Source organism: Giraffa tippelskirchi, chromosome 5 (genome assembly GCF_054371585.1).
Source record: "Giraffa tippelskirchi isolate mGirTip1 chromosome 5, T2T-mGirTip1v1.2.pri, whole genome shotgun sequence".
NCBI classification, from domain to species: domain Eukaryota; kingdom Metazoa; phylum Chordata; class Mammalia; order Artiodactyla; family Giraffidae; genus Giraffa; species Giraffa tippelskirchi.
In genome coordinates, this window is record NC_137279.1 from 130,154,943 (window position 1) to 130,180,472 (window position 25,530).

General features: G+C 33.9%; 1 protein-coding gene across 22 annotated transcripts in view; it reads left to right on the plus strand.

Moving 5' to 3' along the window:
- The window catches only part of ZNF644 (zinc finger protein 644), a 105,989-nt gene extending 98,921 nt beyond the window's left edge, over positions 1–7,068 (plus strand). For all 22 annotated transcript variants that reach the window (XM_081486484.1, XM_081486496.1, XM_081486491.1 and 19 more), the window contains 2 exons: positions 4,370–4,472; positions 5,360–7,068. In XM_081486484.1, coding sequence (XP_081342610.1) covers positions 4,370–4,472; positions 5,360–5,552 — 296 coding nt within the window. In that variant the 3' untranslated portion in view covers positions 5,553–7,068. The remainder of the gene's footprint in view (positions 1–4,369; positions 4,473–5,359) is intronic.
- The last annotated feature ends 18,462 nt before the right edge of the window (positions 7,069–25,530 follow it).

Here is a 25,530-nt window from a genome sequence, read left to right on the forward strand (position 1 = left end):
GCAACTAGAATTGAGTTTGTTTATCCATCTCACACTTCTGCACCTCTTGGAACATATGTATCTTCTTCCCACATCACCACTGTCATTACCTCCATCATCAGCTTGTTAATGGTGCTAGGAATGTTGACTTACCTGTTCATGTCATTTTTATCCCTGGTGTTTTCCTGAATGAACTCGTAGCTACCATTGGCCTGCCCACCTTATACAGGTCAACTAGATGGAGAAGAAATTTTCTCTAGAAGGGATATAGATGTGTGTGTGTGTGTGTGTGTGTGTGTATACGCACACTCTAGAATGCCTCTTATTCTGGATGTGTGTAACGTGGCCCTTGTATTAGGTTTGACTTTAAATATGCCAACAATCAGGTAGAATAAAACAGATGAAATGGGGCTTTTGACTAAATGGGTAGGGAAGGATGATAGCCGATAACAATATTTTGGTGATGAGTGTTAATTTAGTTACATTGTTAGTTCTTTACCATAGAGGCTTCAGATGTTTTTAAGAAAAAAACTTCATTCTTTGAGGTCATTTGTGTAGTGAATTAAAAAGAAAATGAAATTCACTGAAGCAATTATGTATATAATGGGCAGAAAGGTGGAAGTGGCAAAAGGACTTATGTTAGCACCCAAAGTAAATTATTTTTCTTTTGTGTATAAAGCTAATGTCTCAGAAAGCAGGCTTGAATTTATCATATTATTTATTGATTTGCTTTTCACTGATCCAGTTTAGTTGAGACACAACTGTTGTATTTTGTAGTATAGCAGTTGGATATTCTTTTTGAGGGCTCATAGTCTGTTGTATTTCTGTCTCATTTCTATTTATCAAAACAGCTAGCTGTTTTACTGAAAGGTATATTCTAAAAAATATTTATATGACCTTACAGCTCAACTCAATTCATTATTCTTACAAGTGAAATATTACTACCAGTAGCAGTGTGGATCCTTTATAAATCAGATAACTGCAAAGTTTTTTTTTACAGTCTAATGGTTAAAATTGATCACTTCAAACATTATCTGCCACCCTAAATAGGAGGATTTGAGTGACTGGGTTTATTCATTTCTGAAGAAGCAGTTATACTCAAGGAGAAAAAAATTAAGAATTTCCAAAACTAACTTAGTATTTTTTGTAAATTTCAAGTATACAACAATGCTAGATTTAAAATACTTTGAAACAGAAAAACGGTGTATGTCTGGTTTGGTTTTTGACAGTAACAAATAAGGGCAAATAAAATTGTATTGTAAAGAAAGCCTTTGTATTAATATAACATTATCTATTTGGCAGATTATTCATATAAATAATTTCAATAAACTTTTAGTTTATCAGAAATATTGATGGGCCCCATTATACTAAAACTGACTTCTGTTAGTGATGTTGTTTTTAATGTTCTAAGGATTTCTGGTACAATCCAGAATGAAATGGCTTTTCCCTTGAGATGTAATAAAATCTGTTTTGAGAACATTTGTGTAATTGTCTTGTTTGTACATCATCTTTTTCATTTAGTGAAACATTTTGTGTTAATCGTCTTTTTAATGTAGAGATTACCATATAGATGTTCCTTTTGTGTGCATATTAATAATATGTTAAATATTCTTACACATTTTTCTAAAATTTTGGGCAGTATTGTAGGGGTAACAGTTGGCTGTTGTTATTAGAAAAAAAATATTCCTGTTAAATGTATTCATATTTTATGTTATAACATAAATGACATTTCAGGGGATAAGAAATTTTAAAGTGATGATGGAGATATTAAGATAATAGAGATATTTAGGTGTAATTACCGGTGGCCCCTGGTTTTTAATATTTTAACTTTATGGACAAGTTTCCAAGGATTCTCAATACTTGTTATTAAGAGTTACTTAGAACTCTTTAAGTACTAGAGATTCTGAATCATATGCTGACAGAGTTGTCCTACTTTCCAAAGTCATAATACTTTCACATATTAATTACAACAAAAACTATGGTATTCTCATTTAAAATTTAGATCTGATCATTCATAAGACAGCTTAAACTTCAGAGTTTCTAGAATTCACATAACATCAAAAGTCAGAAGAATTCTTGTTTCCCTGTTAAAGTCAAAACCATTTCTACACCTCCGAGTAAATATTTCCAGTTCCATTTTTTAAATATCACAGCATCTAAATGTAACTTAAATGTTTTGTAACTGACTGGTAAATCATTAGTTTGCGTACTTCCCCATCACCCTCTGTCCCTCTCCTTCAATTTGCTTTACACACCTAACATGATAGCACTCTGTGAACAAATATTTAAAGGATTGTTACAATACATTTTATTTATATCCTACAGTAATTTATTTACATTTTAGGAGAAATTTGAATACAGTGTGGCAATTTTGACAACCCAGGAAGCTCATCAAAGAAAGATTCTTTCCGTAATTTCATGATATACCAAATGGTTCCCCTGTTGCATGTAACAGAGACAGGGATTGTGTGTGGTTTACCTTATAGATAGGAAAAGAAGAGTTGACATCTAGTAGCACTTAGCCCTTTTTGAGTTCCTTAAATTCTTGTAGTGTATGAATGAATTTCTTTGAAATTCACCTAAATTCAAATTGCTCATCAAAGCAACTAGGAAGAAGAACGTGCTGATTAGAGAGTATGTGTTACCTCATTCTTTCTACTGGTTGTGAAGAACCTAGTTTCTACATACAAGCTAGACTGGCAAGTGAAGAAAAGTGTGACTGCTAGCAACATGTTCATTTAAACAAATGACGCGGAAGTGTTCTACAGGAGCTATAGTATATATTACAGAGTGGTAGAACAAATTTCTGTTCATATGCTGTTTAAATGTCAAAGGTTAAATTACTGGGTTTTTCTTTATTTTTCGTAGCAGAAGTATTCACTGAGTTCCTACCATGTGCCAGGCTCTTGAATGAGCTAACTAATGAGAACCTTGTAAGATTTTTCTGTTCCAGATTTTGGTTGTTTAGCTTTGAAGCAGCCATTCTTAAATACTTAACTTGAATTCCTGTAGTTCTTTACTTATTAGATTCTTCTTCTGAGGATAAACAGAGAAAGACTGTGAGACCTAGATTTTTCTTTTAAAGAGGCAAGTGACAGGAAGCAGAAGACAGTGGCTTGAGTGAGATTTAGGCTTCTCATGGTTTTTAATTTTCTATATGACATTTCTGTTAGCATTGCCACTTGACTACTGTAAGAAACAGTAGTCTGTTTACTGGTTTTGTAATAGTAGCATCTATTCTTTTGGAACCTGGACTTTGAAAACTCATTTCACACAGTCGTTGAATAGCCAGTTTCTGTTCTCTCTTCCCTAGAATTTTTCCAGGGCATTTCACATGACAGGTTAACAGAAGAAAATTCATTTGGACAACTCTTCTGTTACATTTGTTTCCCTTCCCCCTTGGACCCCTAGAGATAAATTCTTACCATCTCTTCCTGCTAATTGACCAGCAGCACCCTGGAATACTATCATCACTTTGTCCAAAGGAATGGTGTAGTTGTAGTCAAAGAATAAAATGTTATGTCCCATCTGTTCCTACCTATAAAAAAATCTTTTTTCTTTATTAAATTAGATTTTTTAAAATAAATGATTGAAAGAGAAGTCAAGTAACAAACTTCAGGAACAGTTAGCACTAGAATTTTGATGCACTTTAACATAAAAATCTTTTCTTTCCCTTTTTAATCACATTTTTTAAATAGAAAATATAAAATGAAAAAAATGTAACAAATAGTCATCATTTAACTTGTGGTCCATTTGTTAACTTATGTGAGATAATCTGGATCTATATTTATTTTTCTAGTAAAATAGAACATATGCTTGTACAATACAGATTGAGTTTAAAAATGAAAGTTGAACATTCTTTGTCCTTTCAAATGTAGGGCTAGCTTATAATTTTAAGAGCTATTTATTATTGTAAAATTCAAAATGAATTGCATTGGACTTTTTACTAAGTTTTCAAAGTATGTGGAATTTGATTAATGGAGAAGTAATCAAATGCAAACTTGATGATCTTATATAAGATGTTATAGCTTTCCTGGAAGTAAGATTTAACCAGATGTTAAAATAATGTATATATGATTGTAAGAGAAAAGATTGCCATTGCTGTGGTAATTGACCACTTTAGTAATTTCAAGTTATTTTAGTTTTATCTTCTCAGTTCTGATTTGGTATGGTAAAGCATTATTTGAAAAGTAAGTACAAGAAGAGTATATGCTGATAATATTACTGCTATTAGAGAACCAGCTGCAAGTTAGTGCATGCTTCAGGGAATACATATGAATGCAGACATTTTCTAACTTGATTTAGATGGTCTGACCTCCCAAGAAGTATCTGTATGTATGTATACTTAGAATATATAAGAAAAGTTAAGTCTTTTTCTTCCCGTTTTTAGCCTTAGATTGTAAGCAAAAGAAATCAAGGTCAAGATCCGGAAGCAAGAAGAAACTTTTAACATTACCTCATGGTGCTGACGAGGTTTACATTCTCCGATGCAGGTATATGCCTATATTACCAAATCTCCTCAGTTTCTTCAGATTTTGCTTTGAGAGGTACTAGTTAGTTAGTTTGAGATTTTTAATTTGTGACTGAAGGTGCATTCTCAAAAATCAAGTTACAAATGAACTTTCAGAGACAGACTTAAAATCTTATACGGCTTATAATATGCTGTACTTCAACAACTAATCAAGTTTTTTATATTAGCTAAGGGCCAGGAGTTGGGGATGGACAGGGAGGCCTGGCGTGCTGCGATTCATGGGGTTGCAAAGAGTCGGACATGACTGAGCGGCTGAACTGAACTGAAGGGCCTCTATGATATTTTGATTTGTAAAAGTGGCTTTTTTGTTGTTGTATTTTATTCATGTTCTTTGTTTGCTTTAATTTGATGTTTTTGTCTTGAGTTCCTGCTTACTGGAAATATGTTTTCTCTCCATTCGCACTTCTGAGTGTAGATATACAGACTCATTCACATCTCCTTCCATACTCGTCCTCATGCAATTTAAGGAATTCTAAATTGAGGAGTGCATTTTTTTCTTTTGAAAAAAAAATAATGCATTTTGGAATTAAGATGTGTAGGTGTTAAGACCTTTTAATTAATTTTCATAGTAATGTTCCCATCTCAGCAGGTATTACTGAAGTTAGTATGAATTGGCAGTTTTGATATTATATTTAATCATTTTGACCTCACAAAACTGTTGTTTATAAACTGTTGTCAAGTACTATCTCCAGTATAAAGTTTGCCCTTTGTGTTTATGAATTTTATGGGGATTGGGTTTTTTGGGAGGGGGGAATTGGTTTTAAATAAAGGGAATTGGTTATGTTAAGAGAACTGTTAAATAAAGGAAATTGGTCGTGTTAAGAGAACTGTTATCAACTTCTTCTATAGGTTTTGTGGCCTAGTCTTTCGTGGACCATTGTCTGTTCAGGAAGACTGGATTAAGCACTTACAGCGACACATTGTAAACGCTAATCTTCCACGGACTGGAGCTGGCATGGTGGAAGTCACATCACTACTCAAAAAGCCTGCCTCCATTACAGAAACTTCATTTTCTCTACTAATGGCAGAAGCAGCTTCATAGAACAAGAGAACCTTTTAAATAGCAAATTTGAATTGGATGTAAATTTGAAATTCTTTGTCTTTTTTTTTTCCAAAGCCACATTAAATTATCCATTTATAAATACTAAAGCAGGAAAATGGGGAAAAGTGAATGACAGTGACATCAGAGCAAATTGAGTACTTCAAACAGTAAGTAGTCTCTATATTTTATATAGGATGGAAGAGGTGTTTCTAAGGTTTACTACATTTAGTCAGTTAACTGTGTTCACTCAATGGAAGATCAGTACATGTAAGCGGTCATTACTAAACTGTTGCACATGGATACTCAAAGACAGACTTATTGGAAAATTATGTTTTCTGCAGTGTTACCAGAATCAAGGTTCTGTTTATTCCCCACAAGACTTGCATTGAAAAATAAGATTATATTTTGTTTGTATATATTTAGTGTTTTGTATAATACCAGGAACTGCTAACTAAATTTACTCAACTTAGGGCATTAAACATCATGTACTTCATAGTTGGAGACTGTTCACTCAGATAGGGCAGAGTACTATTCTATCTAGACGTGTAAGTGTTTTTTTAAAATCACATGGAACGGTTTTTTTTTTTTTTTTTATACTAAAAAGTGGAGGGAGATTTGTTTAAACAAGTATTTCTAAAAGAAATATGTACATAGTCCTGGAAATTATTTGTGGTAAGGAAATATTCTTTACTCCAGTTGCGTTTCTCAGACAATAAAGTGGTGCATCCATGCTACCTCCTACTTTGTCAACAAAGATGCTATTTACCCTTTACATTTTTGTATCATAATAGATTTTAAAAAATCTAATATTCTTTATCGCAAGACATCGTTTTGTTAACAGATTTGTTTCTTTTTAATGTTTTACCTAAAATTTGACATGCTTACAGGACAGGTTTGCCTCTTTATTTAACGTTGTAGAAATGTAATTAATAAACAATGCTCACTACACGGTTTAGAATAGGCTTCCTCATTTATATTCTCTTCCAAATTTGATCAGTTAACAAAACTTAATACACCAATTGAAATATTGCTACATATGATGAGAATGTTTACAATTTAAATTTTAGAACTTGTTTTGGATGTGATTATATGTACGAAAATCGTGTAACACTATGCTCATGCTAAGAACCGACATAATGGAATTACTGAAATAAATGTGCTGTGAGGAATGGAAAATATGGTGCAGATGTCTTGGTCATGATAAATTGTGATTCTCCTTTTAAATTCCTTCCAAAAACAGATTAGTTCTTTTAATCTGAAATCAGATTCCTTTACAAATAACAGTTTCTGTATGCAAGCACCATTTCATTTTATTTCATGTAGTATGGCTAATACTATAGTTGAAACAAGGATATGCATTGATACTTTTCTTTGTATGTAAATAAAGTTAAAAGCAGTTAAAATAAGGAGTATTTTGGTAGAGTATATATACATACCTCACTGCCAGTGAAATTGCTTTCCTATGATATATCTCCTTACCAGAAAAATCTCTAAATAAAAAAAGACTTAAGAAAATTATAATGTCTATAGTGTGAAACATTCTTATCACTGGTGGAAATTGTCCACTTGAGGTTGTGTTTCATTTGATTTATGTTGTTTATACATAGCTGGTTACTTTATTCATACACTTGATATGTAAAATTAGGAAATTGAACTAAATGAATCATTCCCAACCAATGGTCTCTTGATCCCTGGAGTATATACTAAATAGGAAAAAGTATTTGTATTTGTATAAAGTTACTTTCATTTTTCCAAAGGTGTAATAGAAACTGTGTGTTTCTCTATAATGATGAGTCTAACTAAAACATCAAATTTCTTAACTTTTGACTGAAAATATACGAAGTCTGTGTTTACCAGTATTCTCGTAATAGGTTCATTGATATAAATATATTCTATATTCAAATAGAATATATTTTTTAAATTGGAAATCATACTACTGCATAGCAAGTAGTGTGCAGAAATTAAGTGGTAAAAAAAAGAATCCTGGCAGGAAGACTAGCAATCACTAGAGCCCCTTTCAACTCTAATTTTTATGGTTCTTTGTTTGATTTTATTAAACCAGCTGTCAAGCTGTAGGAATACAAGTAGAATAGGTAGTTTGACCACAGATTTCGTAAGCAAACTTAGATTAAATTTTTTACATTAAACTATTTTTAAAATGTTTCTTCAGGATGTAAGAAAGAATTAAATGATCAAATATAGTAATTCAAATTGGAAACAGTAAGCCAGAGGGATTCCTGAAAAGTAAATTAAACAAAGAACATTTCTCATAATAAAGATGCTTGGGTTACAAAAATTTTTAAACTTCTTGGGGAGCAAAGTTCATCTTTCATTTGGCAACTAGAAAGTTAATGATATATTTTTGTTTGGCTTCCACTAAAAAATTATAAAATGTTGTTTTAAGTTATATGATAGACTTTCATGTTAAAACATGTGCTACTTCAGTATTCAGTATTGCGAAATTGTCTTTTACAGTTCTTTTATCATTGCCTAAGATATTTGAGCTTCTTTTTCTTTTTTTAAATAGTATTGATTTATTTAATAGCATCAAGATGAAAAAAGTTAACCTCTTCAAATTAGTATTTTCCACTGTGCTGCTTTAGAATAGATTAGAACCATGGCATAGCTAATATCTCTATTTTAGATTTCAATTTAATTAGATTTTTTTAAGGACATACGTATAACCTCTCAGGGACTGTAAAGTTGAAACATACTGATCCAAAATATAGATTTGATTTTTTTTTCTTCACTAAGAAAGTGTAATATCTGCTTATTTTAGAATATTTAGAAAATGAAAAAATTAAAAATGGGTAAAATCACTTGTAGTACTACTACTCAAACACATTTATTGGGTTGACCAAAAAGTTCATTTGGATTTTTCCATAAGATCTTACAAAAAGCCAGAACAAACTTTTTGGCCAATCTGATACTTTTAATAGCTTGTTATGTTTCTTTCTCTTGTCTTATTGTTCAATGTAGTTATAAATGTAATTGTTATAATGTATCCATCCCAGTATCCTATTTTCCCAAGTTTATTTGAAATATAAGTGCTGCATTGTATAGACTAATCTTTGATATTTGATCTTGAGCATTTTCCACCACCAACAACCAGTTCTTTGATTCTCCAGACAGTAGTTGGATGTCCCAACAGTTTAAGTCAATTCTGACATTAATTACCTGGAGTTAATGTCAGACTCCATGGGTTAAAGGGGTCAGTCCCAAAAGACTGCCCACACTTCAGATGCCAGTCACAAATATCAGGTCACCCATACTTGAGACAACTGGCTATAAATCAAGGGTTGCCATGACTGACTCTTCAGGTTTGATAATTTGCTAGAATGGCTCACAGAACTCAGAAAAATACTTGACATTACCGGTTTATTATAAAGAACATAACTCAGGAACAGTGAAATGCAAGAGATGCGTAGGGCAAGGTATGCTAGGAAGGAGGGTGGCATGGAGCTTCTATGCACTTTCTGGGTTTACCACCCTTCCAGCACCATGATGTGTTCACCAACCCAGTAGCTCATCCCTTAGGGGGTTATTATGGAGGTTTCATTGTATAGGCATTATTGATTAAATAATTGGCCATTGGTGATTGACTTACTCTCTAGCTCCTTTCCTCTCCCTGGTGGTTTCGGGAGGTGGTGAGACAGAAAACTGCAACCCTCTAATCATCATGCCTTGGTCTTTCTGGTGACCCACTCCCATTCTGAAGCTATCTGGGGGCCCCCAGCCACCACTCATGTCATTACCATTTAAAAGACACTTTGATCACCCTGGAGATCTTGAGAATTTTAGGAGATAAGTGCCAGGAACCAGGGACAAAGACCAAACACTTATTTTTATATCACCATAGATGTAACACTTCTATCAGACAAAAACTAGTCAACATCAATAATATTTCAAACCATGAACTATAATTAGCATTCACCCCTGGTATGGAAGGTAGCTATCCAATTTATTTCAACAATGGGAATTTGGTTTTTTGTTTGTTTTTTTTTGAGGGCCAGTTACTGATGTTTAGTCAATAGCTCATAACTGATTTCTTGGTTCTTTAGCCTATATTATAGACATAGGTACAACGTTGTTCTTTCTTGATTACTTTGATGACAAATAATTGAATATTTTTAATTGCTTAGGTAGACAACGGTAATAAGTAAAGCTTAATTGATACCTCATTCTTAAATTAAGTCAGAAGTCAAGATGAACAGAGTGGTTATACTCTAATAAGTTACAGAATTTTTCCTTGTTATTAAAGTTTTAGACAAAAAAAATACATTCTCCACATTAAAAATTTGTCATATTTCTATTCTAGTCTTGTTTTTCTGTTTTATAGACTATTCCTTTTTAAAAAAAACACGAGATCATGCTGTGTAGAAATTAACCATTTATTTATTCTCTTAGCTGTAGATCCACAAGCATTTTCATACCACTAAGTATTATTCTTAAGTATGCTTTAAATTTTTGCATAATGTACCATCGTACCACACATTATCGCCCCTCCATTGTTGATTGTTTTATGTTGTCTCTAGGATTTTGGTATTATAAAGAATGCTTCTGATCAACATTCCTATAGTGCACTGTACACTATACATGTCCAAAATTATTTTTAGGATGAATTTCTAATAGTGGAATTGGTAGATTAAAGAGTTGGATATGGCTCACACATTTGAGGTTTTATATATGAATGTTCCAAATTGTTGTACAGAAGGGCCATACAACTCTATGCTCCTATCTGCAGCTTATGAGTATGGCTTACAATTCCTCTTGTCCTTGCCATTGTAGTCTTTAAAACTTTGCTTATTTTGGTGAAAAGTAGTATCTTGTTCATCTTTAAGTGACAAATGAAAACAAAGGAAGTGAATTTTTTATCACAAAGGCATTAACTTTCTGATTTAAAATAAGAATACATGTGAATATGATCTACTAGGTGATGTGTTTAAAATTACTTCAACTCTGATTTTATAATAGACCAGTGGTATAATAGGGAGTATAAGCACCCTTATACTCCGGAGTCTTTCAAGAGATCTTTGATTATTATTTATTCCAAAAGCTTGTTTGTGTATCAATATGCATTCTTCTGTGAGTTCCACAGCACTTCTCAGATACTCAAATTGGGCCATGACCACCACAACCACCACCACCACCCCCTCACCCCGCCTCCAGAAGTAAAGAATAGCTACTTTGAAAGTATTATGTGTTGCCATATCAACTGTCAAGTGGTTTATATTTTTACTATAATTTAGGCAAATTCCCAAAAATCTTCTGACATAGGTTTTTTTAATACGGTAGAAAGAAGAGATAGTGTGGTTTTGCCTCTTCTGAACAAATTGGTAAAACAGATAATTATTTGTTTTTTAAAACTAGTATTTGATTTCTTAAAGATATAAACCTAGAGAATTAGTTCTTAAACTATTAAGGTCATCCTCTGAAATTTTATTTTTCTATTGATGAGTTTGGCAGATTTCAACAAATACTTTAAGTAAGGAGCTTTTAGATAACGTTTAGTCCCATTTATAACTTAAAACTTTAAAAAATTTTTTAAATTTCATTTATAAAGTAATATATTGGTTCTGTTTTGAGAATCTTAGTACCCTGATTTAAAACCTTCTCAAGTACATAAGTATATTTTATAAATACAATAAATACGCAGAACCTTAAATTCTCTTGGATATTTCAATGCCTCGTATAACTTGCAAGTCAAAGTTGACTACTCAACTACACATTTTAAGTAGAATTTGGAAAGTTGAACTATAAATCTAATAGGCCAAATTTTCTTAAATATTATTAATACCTCATTTTTTAAAGTCTTGCCAGATTACTTTTTGATGTAAAGTTCTAAGCATATAACCATTTAAAGAAATACAGATTTTTTACCGCAGAGCCACCTGGAAAGCCATTTTAATCACTACAAGAACAGAGTGTAGAACATTCCCAGCACTCCTAGTTCTCCACCCCAATTAAATTCACCCCCTCCCATTCCTGTTATTCTGACTTTTCTAATATACAATTTGATCTTCTAGGAATGCATGTAGTTTATAGTTTTGCATGTTTTTTTTTTTTTTCTTTTACAGAAGTGGAATTAATAGCACTCATTCCTTTGGTTAATGTTATCTTTGGATTTCATCTCTATTTTTCCCATAGCTGTAGTTTATTCATTTTGTTGTTGTATATTATTACATGTCTATATATGACACCATTTAATTATTCATTTTATTATTGATAAACATTAAGGTTGTCTTTGTTTGAATGTTTTTTGACTTTTAAGAGCTGTAAAGCCATGAACATTCTTGTCTGTCTTTTAAACATCTGCAAGTTTCTCTAGGGTGGTATATGCCAAAGAGTAGAGTTTTTTGATCATAGAGTATATGCCTCTTAGATAAAGCCAAACTGTTTTCCAAGATGATTGTACACATTTATACTCTCATGTGGAATTCATAAGAGTTCTTGTTCCTCCCTGTCTTCAATGATACAATTGTCACACTTAAATTTTTGCCAGTTGGTGAGTGTTAATGATATTTCATTGTGAATTTAATTTACGTTCCCCTAATTTCTATCAGATTGAATAATAACCTTTTTATGTTTGTTTATTTTTCCTCTTTTGAGAAATAAATTGACAAATTGCCCATTTTTTTTCTGTTGAAGTATCTGTATTATTTCATATTGATACTTAGGAATTCCATTAATTCTTCGGTTATTATGTGTTGTAGGTATCTTCTACTTTGTCAGTCTATTTTTCCACTTGTATTTGTAGTGACTATTGATGAACAGTTCTTATAATTAGATACATCCTTTTGAATTTCTCAGATGTTCCTATTTATCTAAAGATGCTTATGCTCTCTTAATTCTTGAAGGATATTTTTATTGGCTATAGAAGTCTAGGTAAAGTGGCAGTTATTTTCCCCCTGCATATTGAAGTTATCATCCACTATTTTCTGCCTCATTCTTGCAAGTTTATCTGTTACTCATTTTAAAATAACCTGTCCTATATTTTTTTAGCTGCTTTCAAGATCTTTAGTTTTCTAAAGTTTTTACTATGAAATGTCCTGTTGGGAATGCCTTTTATTATTGTCAAGTTTGGGAACTCTGCTGGGCTTCTGGAAATTTCCTAGACCTTGTCTGTAAACTTATTTTTTCTGCCTCACTTTCTCGCTCCCTGATTCTTCTGGAACTCCAATTAATGTGTGTTAAATCCTTCTCACTGCATCCTCTGGATTTTTTAATCTTCTCTTCCCTATTTTGTATCTTTATATTTTGGTTTTATATTCTAGATCATTTCTTTTAACTTATCTTCCAGCTTACTGATTTTCTCAGTTACTGTTAAATCTCATCCACTGAGATCTTAATTTTGGTTATGATTTTTTCTCAGATGTAGAATTTCTGTTGGTTTTTTTCAGATGTGCTTTTTTATTGTTTCTAGTATCCTACTTGGATATTTTATCTTTGAATATGGTCTACATGATTGCTTTTATATTCTGCCTCTGATAATTCCAGAATATAAAATAATTATGGATCCAAGTTTATTGATAGTTGCCTTTTCTATTTCTTGTCCATGGTGTCTTGTTTTCTAGTGTGCCTTTATGTTTAACAACATGCTGAACATTATATTTGGAAACTATTATAGAACTATGTTGAAGTCTAGTATTGTCCCTCATAGGTTTTCATTTACTTCTTTGTCAGGTGCCTCGAGATACTGCCAGTTTAGAACACCTTAGTCCAGGTTCACGGTTTGCATTTCTCTGGCCTATCCAAATGACCCAAAGTCAGATTGTAAGAGCTGTGTCATGGGAAGGTTATGGAGAGGTTTGCATACTGCTGGTTTCACCTTTTACTCTGTGAGTATAGTTTTATTTTCCTAGCCTACGGCCATTGAATGTGTGACTTAGTTTCATAACTATCTCTTCCATATAGGATGTATCTTCAGGGCAGGAATAAAAAGTTTCATTATTGGGTAATACTCTTGACTTTCTTCTCCTCAAGTTTGGCTTGGTAATTCTTTGTTATCTCGTCACTTCTTTAATGCTTATATGATTTTTTTTTTCTATTCAACTTTCTTAGTTGACCCCAGTGAGAGAGAATTTATCCCAATTATTTAGTCTACCATTATCAGAATCAGAATATAAATAAGTTTTTGAGTGCAGGTATTTTATCAGTTTGTTCACTTTGCTTTCCTAGAAGAGTCCTAATATATATTATGCATCCAGTCAATATTCATTGAATGATTAAGTGAGTAAGTTATGATTTTAAAGAAAATTTAAATTTCTTAAGGGGTACATTTCCCCTTTTTTCCTCTTAAAAATAAAATTTGGCTATTCTTAAGAGTTTTTCTTTTCCAGATGTATTTTAGAATTAGTTCATCAAATTCTATTTGAACCCTGAGATTTTACCTAGAACTGCATTGAGTTTATTTTTAATTAATTTTTATTAGAGTATAGTTGATTTACAATGTCGTGTTAGTTTCTGCTGTACAACAAAATGAATCAGTTATACATATACGTATATCTAGTCGTTTTTAGATTCTGTTCACATATAGGTCATTACAGAGTACTGAGTAGAGTTCCCTGTGCTGTACAGTAGGTTTTTATTAGTTATCTATTTTATATATAGTAGGGTATATATGTTAATCTCAATCTCTCAATTTATCCTTTCTCCCCTCCTTTGCCTCTTGTAAAAAGAATTTGTGGAAATGGGAAAATATGAGACTTCCTTTTTAAGAACATGGTATATTTTTCCATTTATCTTCATTTTTTTATGTCTTACAGTAGTCTTACCATGTCTTTGTAAAGAATTGAATGTTAAAGATTTTATTTCTATATATTTGTTTTTGTTGCTACTGTGAATGGATTTTTCTCACATTTTTCTTATTGAAATTGCTGATGTAAAGGGAAATTATTGATTCTGTGTACGGCAGTCTTATTCATATCTTTCCACATTGCTCAACTCTGTTGCATATCTCTAATATTTTTTTAATTAGTTCTCTTGAAATTTCTAAGTTGCCAGTTGTAATATCTGCAAATTGTGACATTTATCTCTTGCTTTCAAATATTTATCCATTGTCAAGGATTTCTAGTACAACGATGAACATTAATGGTGATAGCTGGCATTCCTCTCATATTCCTGATTGTAACTGAAATACTTTTCTTTTATCGTTAAATATAATTTTCCTGGAAGTTTCTTGTAGACACAGTTTCTTGAGTTAAAAACAATTTGTTTCTTATTGGATAAGAGTTTTTATGTGGTTTTGTTTGTTTGTGTTTTTGGCTGTGCCACATGACTTGTGGGATCTTAGTTCCCTGACCAGGAATTCAACCCAGGCCAAGGCAGTGAAAGCAACTGAGTCATATTCACTGGACCACCAGGGAATTCCTATGTGTGTTTTTTTTTTATTTTATGAAGAATGGACTTTTGTTCTTAACAAATTGTTTCTTCTGCCTTTGTTGAGATGCAGAAAATCATGTGATTTTTTTTTCTTTAATTTATTGATGTCAATAAAATTTATTAATAGGCTTTTAAACATTGGACTATCCTTAAATTTCTCCTTAGTCATGACATGTTGCTTAATACTAGGAACTTGATTTGCTTTTATATCATTGAAGAATTTTTTCATGTGTATTAGTGATATTGGCCTTTACTTTTCTTCCACTATATTTTTCTGGATTTGGTATCCAAGTTACATTAACCTCATAAAATGAGTTGGGAAGTTTAAATTTGCCTATGCTCTGAAAGAGTTTTCATAACAGACAATGTTGATTTCTTAAAATTTGATAGTACTTATTCGTAAACTCATATGAGCTGTTAACTTTTGAGAGACAGATATTTTGACTCCTTTTACTGTTTTGTTTATAATCAAAGGTTGTTAGGTTTTTTTCTCTCCCTTTGAGCCAATTTTAGTTATGTTTTTCTTAGAGGAGTATACATTTCTTATAGATTTTCTAAAAATTTGGAATAGTTTGTACAGAGTATATTTCTTGCAGAGCTTGCCTGGTGGCTCAGCAGTGAAGAATCTGTCTGCCAATGCAGGAAAAGCAAGTTCGATCCTTGCATCAGGAAAATACACTACAGAAGGAAATAGCAATCCACTCCAGTATTGTTGCCTAGAAAATCTCATAGACATGGGGTCATGAAGAGTCGGACACAACTTAGCAACTAAACAACAACAACAACAATATTTCTTACAAGTTATTTAGTCCCCATATCTGTCATTGTTTACTCATATTCCTAACATTTACTCTTCTTTTTTGCTATGTAGTATAGCTTGTGAGATCTTAGTTCCCTGACTAGTAAATGACCCCTGGCCACAGCAGTGAAAGTACCAAGTCCTAACACTGGACCTCCAGGGAATTTCCAGTGTTTACTTCTACTTTATCGTTTCTCCTTAATTAAACTTGCTGAAGGTTTTTTATCTATCTACCTATCTCTGTATTTCTCTGTATATAAAGTTATCCCTGTTGTTTATTATTGTACATTTAAACTTTGATTTTCTTTTTAACCAATTTCTCTTGTGTCTGAAAATAATGTATAATACCTGGCTTTTGGGGTACGAAATTTTTTACATATATTATATATTTTTATCATGATTTAACTTCTTTAGGGCAGATATTACAACTTCAAAGTCTGTCTTCCGTGTCTCTTTTTCTTTTACATTTTTAATCCCCTTGTTTTTTTACACTGTGCCCTGGGAGAATTCCTTAGCTCCTTCTTCCAACATACTGACTATAAAGCTATATTCATTCTGACACTTGGCCAGTCTGTTGAGTTGTTTTAAGGTTTGGTGTCTTGGTGTGTTTGTATACTTATTTTTTCTTTCTAAGATATTTATTTGTTCTTAAGGGCCTATTTGTCTCATGGTTGTGATTTCCTCTTTGCCTTCTAAGGATATTAATTGTACATGTTTTTAAGACTCTTTTCACCCTATTGATTGTTTTCTTAGGGATTTAGTTGTGTCTGTTGAGTTTGATGCCCTTTTGTGGTGTTGGTTTCTCTCAAATATTTGGTAATTCTTTGCTTGTTTGCTTACTTACATTTCACATTTCTTGTTAGTCTTTCAGCAAATGTTCTATAAATTCAGCCTGTTTCTAGTGATTATAGAGAAAGATTGTGACCAGTATCAAGTCTTCTAGAAGTATAAACTTTGTTTCTTTTTTGGTATTGTAGAGCGATATCATGCCTCTCCCTTAAAAGGAGCCCAGCATCTGGAGTCCTTGCCACCTTTTGTAACTGTCTTCCCATGCATAGTCTGGCTTAAGATTTCCTCCTTCAGTCAGATTCCATTTGCCTTCTGGTATTTTTTCCAGGAATTACACATAATTTATGATTAATCAAAATATACTTTCTTCTTTTCCAATACTTTAAGTTTTTTCATTATGTCAGTTTTTAGGAAATAGAGGATCCTGTAATACATATTTGATCCAAACTTCAGAAGTTAATCCATAAATTATTGCATGTATAACTTTCTTGATTCTTCCCTAGTAATTTTTTGTCACTGGTAAACTTTTCAGTATAATACAGTTTATAAGAGAGAGTTCTGCATGAAAGTCTTTTTTTGATTGATAGAACAGTTCATGCAAATTGGACTGGAATGTTACTTCCCTAAACCGTTATGAAATCATATTACAAGACATGGTACTTCTGCTTCAGAAAACTGTTCTTTTTAGCACCCTCAAATCTTTCTCTTCTGTATAAAATGAATAAGTCAGTTTTTTCAGAATAGGGAAACAGTGCTTTCTATTCACTGCAGTCACTAGATAGATATATATACTTCATGAAGATACATGGAGATAAGGAATGAAAACATTTTTTAGAAGTTAATTTAAGACATAGATGATTAAAATGAGTAAATTTTTTATGGTGATTAACATTTTGTATTCTGCTTTTTAATATTTTATTTGATTGTTATAAGGGAGTGACATTTATTTTATTCATTTCTCTTTGCTCAAAGTGACCAAGCCGCTAATTTGAAATACCTGTTGGGGCCATTTCAGAACTGGAGCATTATTTACCAAAGGTGAAAAATATTATGTGAACATGGTTTTTCAAGACCTGTGCTGTTATTTTATATAGTATTTCCAAGACCTTTGGAAGATCCATAGATCATGAGACCACTTGTCACCCAGAAGGCCAATACAAAAAGGAGTTAAGGCTGTTCACTGAGAAGATGGGAAAAACTTATGTTCTCGCATATATAATTCTGAACATACATTTTCTCTATTAGACATCAGGTACTATTATATTTCCTCTTCTAGTGATAACAGGCGATGCTTTCTCCATGGGACTAAAGCCAGTATGGCTGTGTGACTTGGTAATTAGGAGCTCTAGTAGAGTGTACAGTCTGCTATGTGACATAGAGTACACAAATCAGTGCCTCACGTCATTACTGGTAAAATCAAAGGGTTCTAAATGGTAATATCGGCACAACAGTAAGTTTTATTTTATCCTCATGACCCATTTTCTGGATGGTCTACTGAATTAAAAAAACATTAACAAAATGCAGTATATACTAAAGAGGTGAATAGATTCAGTCAGGGCTCACCTTATAAAAGATCTTCCAATAAATTTCATATTTTATCTAACTCTTCAGAGGAAAGAAAGGTCTGATCCTCTCTGTTCCTCATTGCTACTTCTACACTTTTCTCCCTCTCCCTAAAAATCCCTAGCTGTGAAGCTCATGCTATCAGACTGTACTACTCACTCCTCCTCCCTGTCGCAGTTACCAGTCCCCCAGTATGCCATAGTCTTGAAGGTTTTTAGCTGCAGGTCAGTCTCTGCAACACTCTCATTGTCCATGAGAAGGTGACATTAGAGCAAATTGCTGAAGAAGATGAGAGAGGTAGGGACAGTGTATGGGCTGAGGGAGAAATAGGTGCAAAGACTGAATGAGAGCACGTTCAGTGTGCTGCGGGAACACAGGAAGACCAGTTATGCTTGGACAAAAGCAAGTGGGAAGTAGGAGATAACGTTAGAGAAATAATGGAGATCTGGGGTCATATGGGACCCTTCTATGCCAGAATTAGGCGTGTAAGATCATAAGGTCTCTGTAACGAGTTATGCTTTGCTATTTCAGTCTCACACTTGCATGATCATGCCTTAAATTTTTCTGTGTCCATAACTGCAGCCCCCCTTTTTTTTTTCTTTCTGTTTCAGTATTCCTGAAAGTGAATTGAAAGTCTGTCAGTTGTGTCTGACTCTTTGCAACCCCATGGACTATACAGTCCATGGAATTCTCTAGGCCAGAATACTGGATTGGGTAGCCTTTCCCTTCTCCAGGGGATCTTCCCAACCCAGGGATCGAACCCAGGTCTCCCACATTGCAGGTGGATTCTTTACCACGTGAGCCACAGGAGAAACCCAAGAATACTGGAATGGATAGCCTATCCCTTCTGCAGAGTATCTTCCCAACCCAGGAATCAAACTAGGGTCTCCTGCATTGCAGGCGGATTCTTTACCAGCTGCCTGAAATTGGTATCAGTATTCCTACTCCCTGAATTACCATTTCTTGCCTTCCAATTTTATTCTCTCATGAACTCTGACTCTTACCTCAGCCCCACCAGGGCCTAAAATCTTCTGATTTTACCACCTTTTTATTTGATTCACAGTCTCTCCATCTACTACCCCTTACTGCTTACCCAGATTTTATTCTGCAGTCCTTTATCAAGATCACTGTTGCAATCACTCATTCCTTGTCCCTCTCTTACTTTGTATATTCTCTTGGCAAAATCCCAACCCTAATTAAACCAACTTTCCACACTTCATGTTTTTTTCTCCCTATCTTTAAAAAAAACCCTCTTTTGGCTACTAGCCATTTCTACTTTTCCTTTTAAAGCAAAACTCCTTGTCAGAGCCAGATATAATAATCATAATAACATTTATAATAATAGATAACATTTATCATGCACTTGCTATGTGCCAGGCAGTGTTCCAAATATTTTACATATATTAATCTTATTTTATTATCATAGCAAAGTAGAAAATGAAGTAGAGAATATCATCTTTTACAATGAAAAGAAAGCATGAAGAGCTTCCTCTCCCAACAGCTGGCAAGTAGTGAAGCTAGAATTGAGTTCCAGGCAGTCTGGCATCAGAGCCTGTGCTCTTTAACTATTAAGACCAAACCAAAGTATATTCTAAATCCCAGTTGTCAGACACGTTAGCATCATACTCCAGTTTCCAAGAATGACCACAACCTACCTGAGTCCTCATTCTTCTTGAGTGGTGGTGGTAATAGGTTGAGGCTGCTGGGCTATGGTGTCTTAAGGTAGAGTTTTTCATGTAACTTTAGTTAATTGTGTTTAGGCTGAGGACTCTCACTCTCTTGTGATCTTAAAGCTTTAACCCTTTTAAAAATTTCTTTTTGCTTTGCATTTCTCTTTTACACTGCACCCGAGTTTGTTGATAAAGGGCTCAGGGCTGCCTCTCTCTGGTAGAAGTTCATAGTATGCCAAACAGGAACCAGAGTTGGGTTCAGGGAAAGGGAGTTGTAGAAAAGACTTTCTGATCCTGATTTCTTTGTTTGAGTTGTCCTCTCTGCAGAACTTCATGCTCAGATAATCACTTGTAATCCATTATTTATTTGTTACGTCTTATGTCATCTTTGAGAGGGAAGAATTTAGGTAAACATTTAGTATGGATATTTTGTAAATAACTACTGATTTAGAAATTTTCAAATACTAAAACCTCAAGAGCAGTTAAGTTTTTAAGTTAAAAGCAAAGAAACATCAGAAACACTCTGGCTGACTAACCTTATTCTCCTTGACAGAAATGGCCGAGGTCATATGCCCATTGCTAAACAGTTACTGGCAGGGGGAAGCCATCCTTATGATTGACTTTTCCCTTTTTTCCTGGGTGATACAGGTTGCGGAGTCAGCCACAGTCCCTAGGGAGAAAATGCAATCATTTCCCAAGTGTTGTATATTCACTGTGGGAGTTTTATTTCTTAGAAAACATAAAGCTGAATAATTTTGCCACACTGGCCTAAACTTGATGAACAAACCCCATTGATCCTTTAGGGATAATATCTGAAACATTTACCTCTTTAGTTCTAAAGAACATGTATAACTTGATAGAAATTTGACTTAGAAGTTTTAAATACTATATGCTTTGGGGTGCATTGATCTTTTATACTAGACATCTGTCTTAGAGCTTTGTCCTAACCACTTTTAGTAAATAAAATATTTTGGCCCAAGCTTTGACTTGATACAGCTTGATCATAGATACAACTGTGATGACTCCAGTTGTATCTATGTTGGCTGCTGCCACTTCTTAATATAAGAAAGGTCTTTTTATGTGTGTTAAATGTAAATACTAATGCTTATAACAGGTCCTTCATGTTGATGCCAACACTGTGGATGAGGACACAATCATATTTATACTAAGAAATACTCCAGATGAATTATGGATTGAGTAGAGTAGAATTCATAGAAAAATTAATAAGAGGTTTGACGAGGCTGAACAGATGAAAGAGTCTAATTTCTGAAAGTGAAGATCAGAGAGTAAAACTACCATTAGGGAATGTAAGGAAGGAGACTTTGTTTAGAGCAGTTTCAAACTCAATCCAGCAGATATGCTTGAAGAGCCAACAAGAAAAAAAAACAAACACAAACTTTGCTTCCTTACAGACTGAGGGAAAGGGAGGTATTCTGGGGATGAGGGGTGGGGATTGTTAAAACTGATGCAAGAAGAAAGAAAACTTAATTTTCAAGAGTAGCTCTGTTTCTCCACATTTCCACTAATTTTCACACTGATTCTGTAACACTATTAGAAACACTCAGATGACAAATATAACTTCAGTTAATGTTTACTTTCACTGAGTAAATACAGTTTTCCCCTGACCATAAGAAAGAATAGTACTGTGAAGACAGAGGACCTTTCTCCATAACCTAAATAAAAGAAAATGGATGGTATTTCCCACTGTGGTCAGTTGATGGTGGTAAAATGACTATGATGACAATGTCGAAGGCATATTTGAAGTCTAAGTGGTTGGTAGGGAAAGGAAGTTGGGAGTAGTGAAAAAAGTACAAATCAAGTATTGTAACTTGATTTTTAGACCTGAGTTGTTCCCTTCTTTAGCAAACACAAGACCTTGAATTCATACTGTTTTTAGTCATTAGATTGGACTATATGATCTCTTGTCCTTCTGCCTCTAAAATTTTGTAGTTATAACAGAAAGTATCCATGCTAACACTAATAAAATAGCCTGAACAGTATCAAGAATATGAAAAATAGCTTACAGAGTATAGTGTCCTTTTAATTAACTTTATGCTGAACTGTAATAGGTTTATGTAATAATTTTTTCCCCTGGAACCTGTGTACCTCAGAAAGGTTTGCAGAGTTCATTTTGGCAAAGATAAAAGGCAGTACTGATAGCGTATCATATCGCCACATGGAGGCTAGCAATTAGACATAAAGCCAGACAAAAATCACAAGGAGAGCCATAAATAAAAGAGAATCTTAATGTGATTTAAATACCGTGACTGAGTTGCATTCAATGTCAGCCTGGTCACCAAGTCCAATGTGACATCATCTTCCTAGAGATGTAGTCTAGCACAGGACTTCTGCATCCACCATCTGGCCCCTGACTCAGCGAGCACATTTCATTGAATGACACATAACCCGGTGGGATGCACCAAATTTACTTAAACATGAGCACATCCTCTTCTCATAACAAAGGCTGGACATGACCCTAATTTTGTATTCTGTAAACAATGTTGTGGAAATTATTAAAACAGGTCTTCTGGGTAGGCCTATAAACATATACTGGTCTGTGGTGTCCTCTCTGACACAGATAAATGCTAAAGCAAGAGCATTATATGGAAATTTGAACTAAAAATAACTAAAAGTAACCATTTTTTCCTCACAAAGTTATATAAAACTATAGAGTTGGCCAAAAAGTTCACTCAGATTTTTCTGTAACATCTTATGGAAAAACCCAAATGAACTTTTTGGCTACCCCAGTACAACCCTTTGTTGGCATAATATGAGAAAACTTTACTTAGGAACTGAGATGCAATTAATAGATACAACAAGAAATAAAATAGCATTATTTAGACACAGGAAATTCAAAGAAAGAAAAGCATATCTTTATAAATGAGGGGCAGAATTTTTAAATGATGTGAGAAGAAATATTAATATTAATGCAAAGTTCATGTAAACTGTTAATTAGAAACTACAGTGGAAACAGAGCATGTGACTAATAAGGTAAGAAATAATATAAAATCCTGGGAAAGCCTACTTAAGCTAGACCTCATCAGGGCTACAGCACTGATAATGTTTCATGTTTCAAGAATTGACCTGAAGGGCAGTAAGGTGTTGAAGGTGGCAGAAAAGCCTCATAATGTTACATTTCAAATGTCTATAGTCACTTAGACTTCCTAGTCTGGTAAACACTGAACTTAGGCTAGGGAAAAAAATCCTTAATTCATAAACTCATTTAAAAGAGCACCAGGCTGGGTAATAGCAGTGTTAACATTTTTAAAGAATGAAACCTACTCAGACAGTCTAATACTGGACTGTAAGCTTCTGTCTTGAATGTAAACCACATCTAAATATTAAAGGTCACTCTAGGGAAGATGGTGACGAGCTGGCTGCTCTTTTTCTCCCCTGAGTTCCAAATAATAAGAGATGGGCATAAGCTTCAGTGTGAAGGATTTGAGCAGAGAATAAGAAAGAATATTGATCATTGAAGGTGGAGTACTGAAGGAATCTTATTTTGTGTAAGTCTTTTCAAAAGTTACTACTTGGCTTTAAAAAAAGTTATTACTATCTACTGTCTATCCTCAGACACTTACTTTTTGGGGATGTGGAAAGAGATGTGATGAATTAATACAAGAATTAGGAAGTCTCCGAACTGGAGACTTTCTCAACGCAAATACCAAATAACATAAGATAAAAGCATAAAAATTTCGAAGCCACACAAATGAGACATAGACTTCCCAGGTGGCCCTAGTGGTAAAGAACCCACTTGGGGATGCAGGAGATACAAGAGATGTGTTTTTGATCTCCAGGTCAGGAAGATCCCCTGGAAAAGAGAATGGCAACCCACTCCAGTATTCTTGCCTGGAGAATTTCATGGAAAGAAACCTGGCAGGCTGCAGTCCATGAGGTCACAGAGTCGGACACGACTGAGTGACTAACACTTTCAGAGATCTACATAAGAACAGCAGTTAGCTAATTAAGCTCCCTGGAAACATTCTGCTTTTGGATAGCATAGTTTGCATTTTTAGCTTTGTCATTTAACACTGTTTTGAACTGAGTCAGAGTCTCATTGGCATCTATGATCTGTATACAGTTTCTGGAACAGCCTTCTAGAGAAAGTTTTCAAACAAACATTTGGCATCAACAGAATATTTTTAATCAAACTGTCAGTGTTGTTCATAGTACAGCCTTCGACTTCCAGAAGATTGTCTATCTTAGAGACTGAGAATCCTAGGGCAATAGGCCAGTGCCAGGTGAATTACACTGAAGGCTTGGGTCCTGGACACAAGGAATCCTGAGAACTACATTGCCCTGACCGAGATTGAAGTGTTTCTGCTGGTACAGACATAGGAAGATATCTGTGGTATTTTAGATTAGAATTTTGGAACTTCATTCAAACAACTTATTAAAAATCATATACTCCCTTGTGCCTATAGAATCACAGATTCAACATAAGAATAATGTGTTCAAAAAGTTTTAGCCTTGTGCAGTGGTGTGCTAGTTAAAATATCTGGTTTTCCTCACAAGGAGTATGTGTGTTGCTAGGGAAGGCAGGAGTACACAGGTATCTGATTTGTAGCATTTGCCAATTTCTAGAATGTAAATGTCCCACCATAGCCAATTGCCAGCTACCAGATTGACATCAGTGTCAGCAAAGTTGGGAAGAGATGTGCAGAATCATTGCTCATTGCTCCATCACACCTGTGATCCTATGTCAAATGCATGTAGAGCACAGAAGTTCAGAAGCATCAGTTTGTGTCATTTAATGACAGCCATCGTTGTCATTATCAAGTAGAACTTCTCCCTTGCACCTTGTGACAAATGCTGTAAAAGCAGACCTAGCACATGGCTTCTCCTGCATCTGAGAGCTGTGACTTGAGTCCTAAAGACTTTAATATTTAACAGAAGATTTCCCCATAATGCTCTTTGTAATAATATTACCCAGTTCCTTATATGTTCTGGCTTTTATAATCAGTAAATGTGTCCAAGTCAACAGAACTAATGTTTAGGAGCAGTAAGCACAACCTTCAGATCAGAAAAATAGTTCTGAGGCATGTTTTATTGTGGATTTTAATATTTTGGGTGTTAAAAAGACTGATAACACACAGAGAAACACTGCTTACCATTTGATAAAAAAAAAACTGACTGGAAACAAACAGTTGCAGAGTGTCTCCATTTGCTTATTTTGGAAACAGTAGAACTATATTACATTAAAATATCAGTTTGTGGTCCACCTATCTTTATTCCCAGACCTGTGCGTATCTTTGTAACCCCAGGATACATGTATCTCTTATCTTCAATCTCTCTGCAAAAGATTTCTTATAAAACAAAAGGGCATTAGCTTCCCCAGTGCCAAAATGCCCAAATGGCTTGGGTTCCTAGCCATAAAATATATTCACACTTACTTATAAATTCCTGCTCTGTGTATTTAAAAAGCGTAAACCATTTGGCAACTTGCCAAAAACTTCCCCTGAATATTAGGGGAGAAAGCAGATGGATTCTTAGGACACAGTCATTCCAATCATGATATGGTTAATATCCTTCTAAATTAGTGATAATGTTCATAATAACACATTGCCACTTACAGGGAATGAACTTTTTGCGTGTATGTACCTCCCACTACATAATGCTGAATAACATTAGTAATATAAAATGTCATTGTCCAGTCTCAGGGCCTCTACCAGTGATTAACATGTATGTATTCAGTAAGTAGATGTAGGTACTTTCTGTGGTGAGGCATTATGGAGTCTGTCAAGATGAATTAAGATGATTATTATTTGACTCAAGG